This window comes from Scleropages formosus, chromosome 19 (genome assembly GCF_900964775.1).
Source record: "Scleropages formosus chromosome 19, fSclFor1.1, whole genome shotgun sequence".
NCBI classification, from domain to species: Eukaryota; Metazoa; Chordata; class Actinopteri; order Osteoglossiformes; family Osteoglossidae; genus Scleropages; species Scleropages formosus.
Window position 1 is genome coordinate 21,540,791 of NC_041824.1, and position 14,022 is coordinate 21,554,812.

Consider the following 14,022-nt stretch of genomic DNA (forward strand, 5'->3'; position numbering starts at 1 on the left):
GATATGTATAATGTATATTGAGCGAGATTGTAATCCAATTTTTGTTCATCTCTATACTTTGGGGGTCAGGATATCTTCATGACAGAAGAGCAAAAGAAGTACTATAATGCCATGAAGAAGCTTGGTTCTAAGAAACCACAGAAACCCATCCCTAGGCCAGTGGTATGTTGGAACAGTTTTTTTTTTGGTCAGTTTCGGGCTCTTTGGAGTCTTCAATCACGACCTTCGAAAAACTAGTTTATTGCGCTTCTATAGGATCTCATCGGGTGTTTTCCATCTTAGTCGGACACACCTGCGGCTTCCCCGCTGCCCTTTACTTACCTACACTCTCCTAGAAGTACACTGCAACAGTATGGACTCCATCACTTTCAAACATCAATGATATTCCCCTTACAGTCAAGTGTTGTTCTAAAAATGACTTTGTTCCAATGTGTTGAAAAACTTGTGGTCAGTACAGCATTCTGCAGGGCACAGAAGCAATGACTCTAGAGTCATGATCATTCCAAAGAACAGGAACACTATTGCCCCTTTAACGAACCTCTAGATCCCACAGGTGTGCTACAGTGGCATTTAGCACTGATGTTTAATTGCGTTTCGTTTCATTTCATTTTGTTTCTCTCTTCTTCCAGAACAAGATCCAGGGGATGGTGTTTGACTTTGTGACACAGCAGGTCTTTGACATCTCCATCATGATACTGATCTGCCTCAACATGGTTACCATGATGGTGGAAACGGACGGTCAGACGCAGGAGATGGAAAACATTCTGTACTGGGTCAACTTTATCTTCATTGTTGTGTTCACAACTGAATTTGTGCTTAAGCTTTTTGCGCTGCGCCATTACTACTTCACCATTGGCTGGAATATCTTTGACGTGGTTGTGGTCATCCTTTCCATTGTGGGTAAGTAAAGCGGGGGACTGTGCCGTCCATCTCTGGTGACGTGTAAGCCCATTGTGATTTTGTTCCTTTTTGCGTTACAGCCTTTGCTTTGGGAATTCTTTCAACCTCCTGAAAGCTTATCTTAAAATCATTTGAATTCTGTTTTAATTACTACTTCTCTTTCCACCCTGAACTTCAGGAATGTTTCTAGCGGACCTGATTGAGAAGTACTTTGTGTCACCAACTCTCTTCAGAGTGATCCGTCTCGCCCGAATCGGCCGCATTCTGCGTCTTATTAAAGGGGCCAAAGGAATTCGAACTTTACTGTTTGCCCTGATGATGTCACTGCCAGCTTTGTTCAACATCGGGCTGCTGCTTTTCCTGGTCATGTTCATCTTCTCCATCTTTGGAATGTCCAACTTTGCCTACGTGAAGAGGGAGGCTGGCATTGATGACATGTACAACTTTGAGACCTTTGGCAACAGTATGATCTGCCTGTTCATGATCACGACCTCAGCTGGCTGGGATGGCCTGCTGCTGCCCATCCTGAACTACCCGCCAGACTGTAGCCCTGAGAAGGAGAACCCGGGCACCTCGGTCAAGGGGGACTGCGGCAATCCTTCTGTCGGCATTTTTTTCTTTGTGATGTACATCATCATCTCCTTCCTTATCGTGGTCAACATGTACATTGCTATCATCCTGGAGAACTTCAGCGTGGCCACAGAGGAGAGCGCAGATCCGTTGAGTGAGGATGACTTTGAGACCTTCTACGAAATCTGGGAGAAATTCGATCCGGATGCCTCTCAGTTCATAACTTTTGCCAAACTGTCAGACTTTGCGGACGCACTGGAGCACCCGTTGAGGGTGCCCAAGCCCAACACCATTGAGCTGATTGCCATGGATATGCCCATGGTGAGCGGGGACCGCATCCACTGCCTAGACATCCTGTTCGCCTTCACAAAGCGCGTGCTGGGCGACAGCGGCGAGTTGGACATGCTACGGCAGCAGATGGAGGAGCGCTTTGTGGCCGCTAACCCCTCCAAGGTGTCGTACGAGCCTATCACCACCACGCTCCGCCGCAAGCAGGAGGAGGTGTCGGCCATCGTGATCCAGCGTGCCTACCGTGCCCATCTGGCTCGGCGGGGCTTCATCTGCAAGCGCAGGCTAGGGACCAACAAGCTGGAGAACGGAGGGGCCAACCAGGAGAAAAAAGAGGGCACGCCTTCCACTGCCTCCCTCCCCTCCTATGACAGTGTAACAAAACCGGACAAGGAGAAACAGGAGGAAAATGAGGGGAGGGCCCGAAAAGAGAAGGGCAGAAACCAAAAAGATGTCAGGGAATCAAAGTGTTAGGAAACAATAACAATAATCCACTAAAGAAAAAAACGAGTTGAAACGAACTCCACAAATGTACAAATGTTTCATTTGCAAGTAAAAAAATGGAAAAATACAAAAAAAAAATTGTTTACATGGATTCTAAAAGTATCAATGCAGGAGAAGCGGCTTAGTTTCTTACGGCTTTGAGGACACTTAAACCAAACATAGTCAGCTTAAGTGTGTGACGCGGGTGCGTAAAGAGCAAGATTTTTAAGAGCGAGGGGCGGTGAGCGAGAGCGGAAAGAATAACTCATCGAATTCTGCCCCGGTTCATCGGAGACTTCTTTGTCAGGGACCGTCTGCTAGGGGACACGTTTCTTTGCAGAAGGAGAGAGAGGACGACGGAAGACCCCGTGGGTGACGGTGCAAAAGCAATGACGCTGTGGATTTGTCCCAAAGGAGAGTGGAGTCTTTGGAAGGTGGAGTCTGCAGTGACATTCCAAAGCTGCCCGGAGGTTTCTCCGTGTCTCTGTCTTTATTAATCGAGGAAAACCGTAACCGGCAGGATGAGCAAATTTACACGAAAGGGGGGGAAAAAAAAAAAAAAAAAAACACGAAGGACAGAGAAACCCGGAACAATACAGTAGGGTTTTCCTTTGGTCGTTCCGAATATACTTGCATCTTTACGTTACTGGAGCGGGAAAAAGGAAGAAAAACATGGAGCCCATGTCACTAGTGTTTTCATCTTATCTTTGTTATACCTGCATAAAAGACATTTTCTACATGGGCGTTCACACTGACAGGGACGGGGGAAGAATCAGGGTTTTGATCTGGGCTGAAGGGGACTCGCTCAGACTGAGTTCCCGACGAATTAATAAATAATTGTGCTCGTTCAATGCATAGAAATGACTTGCATGATGGCATGTTTTGATCAGGAATCATGCATGAATAATCATAGTCCACAAGACACTAATACTCAGACCACAACAGTGGCTTGACCGTAAGCAGAAGGCAGTCCACTGGAAAGATTTAAAGAAATATCGAGAAAGACAGCAGCGTTCATTCCTGCGGTGCACAGTAACAGCGAAATAGGCGAATACAGATCATGTCCTTCACAAATATTACTGTCCAAGTGATATCTTTGAGAGAAGCCTCACAAGGATTTTAGGTGAAAAGAGACTGTAACCATTCAGTAGCTAGTGTTCCGATGTTCTGATGATGTTTAAATATGCCGACATTGTGCCACATTAAACGAGGAAACAAGCCGGGCAGGGAAAGGTCGACTTCGTGGATGGACAGGGACGCTGAGTGCGAGAGCGAACACTTGAGTCACTTTAAAGGAACGCAGAAGCGAACGGACTGGGCCCCTTTATGTTCCGCTGTACTCTTCTCTGGCCTGTCCTAGTCTCTGCGCTGCTGGACATCAGCTCGGGAGTTTGGATGCGGTGGACGAGTCGCGGGCGGAGTCGTAGGGGCGCGGCGACGGGGCGTTCCGCCCCGGCTCCGACGGTCGCCGCTCGAGAAGGGGTGTCGCTTTTCGACGGGGGCTGACGATGTGACGTTCGCCTCCGTCTCCGCGTTGCCTGTTAAATCGTTCCACGCGGTCTCTCTGTCTGTTGGCCTCGTCGTATCGAGGCGGTCATTTTCGCACCATTTGAAAGCGTTTCGTTGCAAAGGTGTTTTCAGTTCGTCCATTTTAATAATTGATAATCCTGAAAGGTTTTCGCTCAGATGTTGACTTGGAACGTAGCGTTTCCCGCAGAGAGAACCGTCGAGCCCGTCGACTTCAGAGGATGCGGAAACGGCGAGCGATCGCGCCGACGGTCAAGGGGAGATGGAGGGACACGGGGCGGGGACGACGAGGAGGGTTGTTCCCGCTTTTTCTTTGGGGAAGAGACAAAGCACCAGACCTGCCGATGCACTCAATCGAAGGGCTACGAGAAAAATCTCAGCTCAAGACAACTGCCCAGAACAGCGAGCGAAGGCGTGGCCTGGCGCGGGGCCGCCCCTCAGGGCTTCCGCGGGCCCGAGCGGACCCTCCGGAGTAGAAGCGTCCTCAGCAAGAGCCCGACACCTGGTTGTCATTCGGCTTTTCGTCAGACCAGGTAAACGTAAGGGCACTTTTCCCCCTTACGCTGCAGTGAGGTCTCCCTCTGCAGTGTGGACAAGGCACGAGGTCCTCTCTGCCAGGACGGGACGAGCCGCCATCTCCGCGAGCCGGGTGTCTTCTAGGTGTCGCTGACTTGGAGGGAAGCCCTGAGGTTAGCCAGAGCCAAACAAAGACTCCTACTGCCCTGTAAATCAGCAGAGAACTATTTTGAAAGTGGACCAAAAATAACAGTAACAAACTGCGACGCATTTTCGTACAAGCTACAACGCACCCCACGTTCGGGTGCGTGTCCTCCGTACCCCAAGACCCTTATGGTTCCTCCGGTGCCAGTGGCTGCATGAGGTCTCTGAATCGCTGGTGGTGTGGACTTAAACCAAATAAACTCCCACTTTAAAAAACACTAGCAAATAATACCATCCAATAGTTTTGTGTGCCCATCTTGGATGTGACGTATAAACGAAGATCTTCATTCATACACAAATAACAATAATACTATAAAAATATATGTACAAAACAGGCTATGATGTAAATGGCACAAAATGCTAAAAAGAATAGGGTGATTTTTTTGAAAGAAACTATAAATAATGTAATATATCATTTTATTTTATCAGCATGCGGTGTCGTTTTTGTAAATACAGAATTTAAAAAAAAAAAAAAAGACCACTATTACTCTAGTAACAGATAACGATAATATAGAATGGCTTCCAGCTGATGTCCTTTGTCACATTTGTTACTTTTTTCGATTTTTGAGACACTTTTCACATTAATGAGGGGAACTAAATGGAAAAAAAAAAAAAAATTATATATATATATACTACGAGAAATATATACAAATATATATATATATATATATATATGATAAGTTTATAAATGAACACTGTCACACTGGGCCCCCTCTACTCCCTGTTTTAAAGAAGCAGTACTAACAACAGTGATTGCTCACGTTTCTCTTTTGTGCAACACTTTCAGTGGAAGACCAAAACTCTGGCTGGCCCAGGACCTCTGTGTTTCAGGGACCAGCTGATGCACGGTGTTTTCTGAGCTGCTTGCTGAGGTTCAGTAGCCTGTGATATTGAGAGGATTGCGCTACCAGCACACCTTTTGTACAATCGTGACGTTTTTTCCCCCCGCGTACCCTCCTCCACTACGGTAGACTCACTCCCGCACCCTAACCTGCCTAGTAATTATGCTGCTGCCAGACAGAACAAGCAAGGTGTCCCATCTTCCATATGACGTAGTGTGGTGACTGTTTGTTCCGACATCCCTCCTGATTGTAAGGGCTCCCCAAACAGGTCAAATAACACTGGGGTTAGCTTTCGGTATTTGTTTCTTGTGCTCTCGAAACCATGCCATCCGCCGCTTTCCTTTGTTCGTTTCGCGTCTTTTTATTGCACGTGCCTTTTTCCGTTCATTCTGCGTATTCGACGGCGAAAAGAAATAGTGCCGGGCCAAAGTCGCCAAACCGTGGGATCTTGTCCAAAATGGAGCACAAATCGAATCCGGGGACCTGAACATATCCCAGGAGCCCAAAACACTGCCTGTGAAATGCTAAAAAAGAAACAAAGAGAAAATCCCGAACAGTAAGTTGAGTTTTAAAAAAAAAAAAAAAAAAAAGAAAAAAAAAATTTAAAATTTAAAAAAAAAAAAAACAAAAAAAAAAATCCACAATACATGCAAGTCAAGCATAGTGTTTTTTTGCGCTCGGTGTCGTGTCAACTTAGCGTGTGAAAAGCAGCTTGGGCCTCCCGTGGTGCCGTTCTCTTCGTCCCGGACACAGGTCTCTTACTTTTGTATCAGTATTGAGTTTTGTAACTGTTTTACTCATTGGCATGACTGAGATCTTTTTTCTTTGCTAAAAGAAAGAGAATAAGGTGCTTTTTATAAAATATTGTTATAATTTGCCACTATGATAACGGAGGGAATAAGAGGGTGTGTTGCACAACTACTTGGACTTATGGAATATTGTCTTCATTTGAGCACGAACCTTTTTATTAACAATAAAGCAGCCTTCCAGTTCTATGTTGTGTTTGGGTTTATTTAGGGTTTTAAGGGACACTCTGGTTTTGTCTCTTTTTTTCGGGTGAGCGAGCGGGAACCGGCGGTTTCCGCTTCTTTTCGTACGCGGACGCTCCGGCTTCGGATGTTCCTGGACTCGAACATTAAGAACCATTTCGGACAGCTGTCACACACTGCCACATCTGGACTGCCTTAGTAGATTTGCTTTTTTGTCCAAATCGTTTATCTGTATGTTCCCCAAAGGGAAGTCGAAAGTGTGTTTTTATTATGTGACTTGCTATATTTATACTCTGTGTCCGCAACCCAACCGTGTGGCTACGACGCGGCTGTAACAGACCTTTTGAGATCTCCTCAATTCAGTATGGCTCTTCGTAGGTAAGTAACCTCTAGGCTCTCTGCTCTTTAAGGCGTCGCCGAGGGTCTAGAGTATCGAGGGCGGGTTTTAGAGCGCCGCGCGACTCCTACCGACCAACGCGTCGTCGCGTAAACCCTTAACCAGATCGGTAAGTGTATCCCAGAAGTAGCCTGTCTGCAAACGTACCAACTGCCCGATTCTTTACAAGTGGGACCAAATATCGACAGGAAAATAAAGGTGCGGGAGAACGCTTTCGGAAACACGAGGCCGAAAGCGGCGCGGCTCTCTGGGCGTACTAAGGGCGTTGCGTGAAATAAGCGCAAAGACAAAGCAATACTGTACAGCGAGGGTAGTTCGTGCGATACGGTGGTCACGACTCGGAGGGCGCCGAGGATCCGCAGCACGTCTCCGCTCCTCTGCCGCGTCACGGCGGCGGCAAACGTACCGCAGAACTACGGGCGGCGTCAAATTCTTGTGTCGCCCCAGTCAGCCATATTGAATTCAGGGGATTCCAAATACACACACGCTCACGCATGGCAACCTTACGGTCAAAAGAGCTTCTCTGGGCTACTTGTAAAGGGAGATGCCCCAGGTCACGGTCGTATCGGGAGGAGGGCCTCGCTGGCCGCGGCGCCGGCACCGCCCTTCGGAAGCGGAGCGAAGCCAACCGAGTTGTTTCGTGACTGAAACGTGCGCCGAGGCCGGAGGCGAACGCGAACCGCTACCGCTCTGCTTCAAGGGTTTCCGTGTCGCCTTCATCCGTAAGGGTTCGACGAAAAGAAAAAGGAATGACTTCACTTGCTTCTCTGTGAAAGACGAAATCAGTTAAGTGTATGTGTATGTGCTTAACTACATTTTAATTAAAGCTTTCTTTTCCTTCGACCTTTCGAAAGAGGACTAGGAGCCCGATCTGTGCGCGCCTGGGTGCGTCTTCTGTAACTTTGCTGTTGTCGGTTCCTAGACTTTGCGAATTGAACGGGTGAATGATTCACGTTCTGTTTCCTCACACAGGTGTAGCAATTTAGATTTCCATAGGTGTGACGCTGGCACTTCCTTTTACACTCCAAATGAAAGTCTTTTGACGGAAACGTTGCACTGGGTGTTTATATGTGAATAAACAAAATATTTCAAAGGAACGAGATGTTTCACTTTTTTCATGCGCCCTTCAGAAATGGAGACTATTCCAAAAGCTTGAGGTTTTATTTCAAGTTGACACTGTACGCACCTCTAGTTTTTTTGTTTTTTTTTTTTTTTTTTTACACAAAAACTGGTCATGGGACTGGGACCCAGTCTGAGTTAAGTGAGTTGAAGCTGAGAAGGTGTGAACTTTGAGTTTGTCACTAGGATCACATACTGATTGAAAGCTCACATTTATTGCGGTGGGGGGGTGGGGGAACAGAAATTGATAATTGAAGGGAATCCTATGGAAAGCATTATGGAATTTAAAAAAAAAAAAAAAATATAAAAATACATTTATTAATCAATCCACATAAATTATTGTCTCATTCACAGACACTCATTACATTTACAGTACTTATGTAGCTCCAGGGCAAATTCCACTGTTAAGGTACCTACAATTATTTACCCCTTTATACAGGTGGGCAATTTTACTGTAGTAATTCAGGGGAAGTACCTTGCTCAAGAGTACTACAGCTGGAGAGAGGATTCAAACCTGCAAACGTGAGGTTCAAAGGCAGCAGCTCTAACCACTATGCTACCAGTACCACAGTGTAAGTACCCTCTATACCAGACAGGATACACAACTGTAACCAAAGACAGTAACTGTGCTTCTCCACCTGGGAACCTTCTCCACCTTCTCCACCTGGACTGTAACCTAACCCCCCCACCCCCCACTCCCCAAGCCACTGCAAATAAGTATGAACCGCCAGCCCTTAAGCATTTTGGTTACCTTGTGCTCTTACTAAGACACTATAGGAAGGAGAGGCGATCAGCCGTGTCCCTCACACCCTCACACACACTGTCTTTCCACAGTGCGCTTTGCGTAAATCCTCTCGCTGTCCTCCTCAGCTTCCTTGCCCATCCTCCTCCATCGCAGAACCCGAGAAGCGCCCCCTCTCGCACGGTCACGTGGGCTGCCCACCTGCTTTTTCCACCCATCCCTCTGCTCACTTCCCCTCCTTCTTTGGGCCGTGTGCGAAAGCGGTCGTTGTTTCTCATCTCTCGCCCACTCGTTAAGATTATTTTGCACACAAGCCGCGCGCGTTTCTTTCTGTTCCCACCCCGGCGTGCCGTGCCGTGTTTACGGCTTGGGATGGCAGCGTGAGCGCGGCTGCCGGGAGACAGGAGGGGCGCTGTTGGCGTGTGGAGGAGGGAGGGGGTTCGACAGAGCACTGCAGTGCAGATAAATGAATGCAGCACTGCAGGCTGAGTCAGCAGTCTCCTCGGAGCTCCGCCCACCGCCTGCGGAGAGCGCGGTGCTGCCCAGACGCGGCCTGAGCAGACCTGGCAAAGCCGGCGCTCAGTACAGAAGAGAAACGGCAAACCGTATAACGTTCTTCTCGTTATTCGTGGCCCTGCTGTCACACGAAGCGGCTGCAGTCGGGGGGGGACGTCACCCACATCTCTCGGGGTTTTCCGGGGATGTGCTTCTCGAGATGCCGCTTAGAGGAACCAGGGACACGGGTAAGACATAGGAGAGACACAGCAGTACGTCTGCAGCAACCCCCCCCAGCCCCCAGCTCAAGGGGAGGGGGGTGCCGGGCTGAGGCACGAGAGAGCCGTGTCATGTGACCGGGAGAGCCGTACCCCAGCATAGTCCCCGGTCTTCCAGGGAGAGACACAGTCTTTCCTCGGTCCAGCCCTTATGTTGCGACGTCTCGCTAGCGTCACCAGTGTGTTTTCTCACTGGGAGGAAACGTTTTTATAACACTTTCAGAATAGGTATATGGAGATGAAAACAGACTCACAAATACATGCAGCAGACACCAATAATGTTCTGGAGTAACTGGAGAAATAAGTATATTTGAGAGGGAATAAAACTGCACCGAATCCATTGTACCACACACACGGTTGCTGAAGCCATTTGTCCCAAGCGGGGGGGGGCGCGGTGAACCGGCACCTCACCCGGCAACACAGGGCACAAGGCTGGAGGGGGAGGGGACACACCCAGGATGGGACGCCAGTCCATCACAAGGCACCCCCAGTGGGACTTGAACCCCAGACCCACCAGATAACAAGACCCAGCCAACCCCCACTGCACCACCGCACCCCCTCCGCTGTACCATTGCATTTTAAGTATGCTACACATTTCAGTTGCCCAGCGAGCTCATGTTCTTAAACCCGTGACCAGGTGACCTCAGCAAAGCAGCTTAGTTACACTTATAACCCGGTTTTCAAACCTTTTCCAAAAAATCACTACAATTTTCCGACTATTCATGAATGCACTGTCGTCCTACTGCACAAAAGGAGAGGCGCACGCTTGTGACATAATTGCTGAACATTTGGAATCTAGAAATCTAGAATCTTGTGCATAATTTGTTGAACTTGTATAGTGCAAGTTTTTCATATTATGGAATCACTAAAGAAATGATATTTTCACAATCTGTGTTGGATCTCTGAGAGACACTACTGAACAGAGCTCTGCTCATAATCACTAAATAATTATTTTCTTCATTACTTTTTATTTTTTTGCAGTTTCTGGCCACTCAGACCTTAAACATATGCTTTCCTTTGACCCTAACCCTGCACCTTTTCACATCCCTCTCAGTATCATTAAAGAAAAAGCCTCAGTGTGAAGTGAGCCAGTGGTGGAGCTATCAGGAACAGTAAATCACAGCAATCGTGAGAAAAGCAGGCACCCGGGGACCGTGTTCGTCACTCAGTGATCATGAGGACCAGGCCAACCCAGCGCGCCCGACCGGGAGACTCAAACCTGACATTTCATTGTTTGGATTCGTCTGTGAACTTGTTCTCTGCTTGGTTTTAGCTGACAGATCTGCACCTGTGGGCACGTTGTGAGCAGAAAGTTAATGGTGAGGCTGGTGTGTTGAGGGGACAGTGACACTGGACACAGGCATATTACACACACACACACACACACACACACACACACACACACACACACACACACACACACACACACACACACACACACACTTCCAGAACCGCTCCCCCCATACAGGGTCACAGGGAACCGGAGCCTACCCGGTAACACAGGGCGTAAGGCCGGAGGGGGAGGGGACACACCCAGGACGGGACGCCAGTCCGTCGCAAGGCACCCCAAGCGGGACTTGAACCCCCAGACCCACCGGAAGGCAGGACTGTGGTCCAACCCACTGCGCCACAGCACCCCCCCAGGCATATTACAATTTTTATAAAAATTTAGAAATATTCCTTAGCCTGAGCGATAGTGGCATCCATTCCTGGATGAATCCTACCTATCTTAAAAGCCTCTTAACACACTATTCTTTCAGGATAAGTTCCAACCACTAGGACCCAGCAGTGTAGAAGTAGATGAATGAATGAATGAATGAATCTAGTTACATGTGTGAAATTAATAAATGTTGAGATAATATGAGATGGAGAGAAGAGTATCATTATTGCCAAAAAACTCCCTTCTAGATGTGACACTGACAATGCAGTCCATTATTACACTGAGCTCTATTACTATCTGTTTTTTTAGCTAAGGCCTTTGTCCAGGTAACGTAAAACATACAACTTACGATGATTTACCACTTATGCTATTGAGTTATTCTTACTCTAGCGATTCGCCGCAAGGGCCGTGCTTAAAGTTTCTACAAAGAGAGCACTAACTCAAACCCAGGATCTTTTCATTTCCCCTTTGCCAAGACACCTGCGGCCCCCCGTTACACTCACTCAGGGTGGACATTTGTGTCTTTCTTACGAGCTTCATGTGGGATAGCAGATGTATTTAGGATTTTTTAACCAGAGCAACTGGTGCAATCACAGGAAATCTGTGACACTGGGAAATATACAGAAATACTCTATATGTGTGCGGACTGAAGTGCGGTCTAGTGACGGCACAGAAGAGCTTCTTGCTGTTCAGTACCGTAGAGACCCCTTTGCTCTCAGCGCCCCCGAGTGTTCGCGCGTGGTACTGCAGCGTGGACGAGCAACGCTTGGCTTGCGCTCGTCTTCCAAAAAGCCTTTGGAGGACTTACAGTAAATACTTAAAAATAAACCCCACGGCTTTGAACTGCATGGGTGGATAACTGACTGGAAAATCACGAAAAATAACAAGTATGTTCTGTCTACACGATGCTGTCCCATGTAGTTTGATTATTGTTATTACTGATTACTTATTATCAGTCAGCATAGACGATGAGGAGAGTCAGCGTGTCCCAGAATTGTGCGATTTAAACGTCTCCTTGTGGACCAAGCTGAACGATACCGGCCGACTTCAGTCTACATTAATCATGTTTGGATCTGAAGGAGTCAGTGTGATATTTACGTTCATCATTTAGCTTACACTTGTACCCAAAGTGAATTACGGTGTTAGTACTGACCGTTATTTACCTATTCAGCGGGGTAATTTTACTGGAGCGATTTAGAGTAAATACCTCGCTCAAACTAAGGTACTACAGCTGGAGGTGGGATTCGAACCTGAGATCTCTGAGAGGAAAGGCAGAAGCTGTATCCCCGGGACGAGCAGCCATCCCACGAGGCCCAAAGGAGACGTTACCCGCGGCGCCCCCGTAAAATATTTACGCGTCCCTGGGTGGGCTCGAACCACCAACCTTTCGGTTAACAGCCGAACGCGCTAACCGATTGCGCCACAGAGACAAGCTGGCAGCGGAGGCGCCTTACTGCGGTATCATTGACTGCGTCCCGTTGCATCGCCGTGTCAACTTGCTCTGTATTCTTCTCGATGTATAAATGAAGCGCTGGACACGCGCACAATAACCGCCTGGTTCGCTTTAAGACGTTGAGCATTTTAAAGAAATATTTGCACAGGTTTCTGCTCTTCTTGTCAGCGATTACTGACGTGACATAAGCGCGGATTCACCGAATAATTGGACTCTTTAACCGATTACTGTTCGCGAGAAGCGCAGCTGGAAAGAGACGAAACGCGACTAATCGTGGACAGATTGGAATATAAAACACGTGACTAAGATCCCGACGTCCGAACCTTTAATTTATTATTGTGTTACAAACGCGAAACTGCGACTTTTTTCTGTGCTTCTCGGGATCCGACTTTTGTGGTACTATGCTGTACTGTACTCTACTGTACTGTGCTGTACTAGTATAATACTGTGCTGTGCGGGATATAATTTGGACGCAAAAAGAAAACATATGGGATGTGGATTAATAAACATTTCTCACTGACACTGTAAACATTTATAGGCCGCTATAAGTCTGTTATGCGGTATAACGTGATGATCCACAAAACCAGTATATAAAGCAGCAAGACAAACTTTAACAAATTCTACATGTACCACTTGCACTATTAGAACTGAAGGTAACGTCAGAGAGGGTTGCATAAACAGCCTGCATTATTCATACAATTGAATTAAGGATTAAACATGAAAGATCACACATAGGAAATTAATATAATTAAATAAGGAACCTCGACTACAGGACATGTTGGCAACAACAATAATAATGATAATACTACCAGAAATATCCTATTCATAATAACTCTAACCCCAAATATCTTTAAGATAATACATAAAGAAAACAGGTGTACAAGACACATGTATCCCCCCATCATGTGATCGCGATGAGTAAAGAATAAACTGGATAAAAAGTCTGAATTGTGAACTGTATATTTAATTTACTTTATTACAGACTTTATTCTGCTGTATTCAGTCTCTTCAGTTTATCACTGCTCTTTTCATACATGTGTTATCAACATATGTATTAGTAAAATGCAAAACAGCCATTGTTACCAGCATTCATTTGCTGAACTTGAAATAGAAGCACCTTACAGAATAATTTCTATTAGGTCTTACAAAACTCAACTCTCACTATAGATGAAAAAAACATTTTTACCTTATTAAATTTATTTCACACACAATTTTTTTAAAATTTTTTTACTGCCACCTCTAACTTTAGTGAACTATGATGGCAGTGAAGGCGGGACAAACTTGAGCACTAAGCTGATTGGTCAAGAATAAAGACTGGCCAATGAAAATGGCAGGTTTTACTACAGGGTTCCTGCTGTACAAGACGATTGGTTCTAAGGAGAGAAAAGGAGAAAAACACTAATTGAAAAGGCTGACACAAATGTAACAGTAAAAGACCATTTTTCCTTTACAAACATACTCCGGTAAAAATTACTCTGAAAAACTGTTTTTTCTCCAAAAATTCATTTCAGTATGAGTACTGAAGTACATGTAATACACTACAAGCGAGGTTCTTTTAC

At 46.5% G+C, this 14,022-nt stretch overlaps 1 protein-coding gene and 1 non-coding gene across 7 annotated transcripts in view; one reads left to right on the forward strand and one right to left on the reverse strand.

Annotated features, from left to right (window-relative positions):
- Positions 1-2,829, forward strand: part of LOC108939258 (sodium channel protein type 8 subunit alpha-like) — a 63,526-nt gene extending 60,697 nt beyond the window's left edge. For all 6 annotated transcript variants that reach the window (XM_018760426.2, XM_018760428.2, XM_018760431.2 and 3 more), the window contains 3 exons: positions 58-162; positions 630-900; positions 1,079-2,829. In XM_018760426.2, coding sequence (XP_018615942.1) covers positions 58-162; positions 630-900; positions 1,079-2,232 — 1,530 coding nt within the window. In that variant the 3' untranslated portion in view covers positions 2,233-2,829. The remainder of the gene's footprint in view (positions 1-57; positions 163-629; positions 901-1,078) is intronic.
- A 9,537-nt stretch (positions 2,830-12,366) lies between these two features.
- Positions 12,367-12,440, reverse strand: trnan-guu (transfer RNA asparagine (anticodon GUU)). Its single transcript has one exon. It is a non-coding gene; the product is annotated as a tRNA-Asn (tRNA).
- Positions 12,441-14,022: the final 1,582 nt, after the last annotated feature.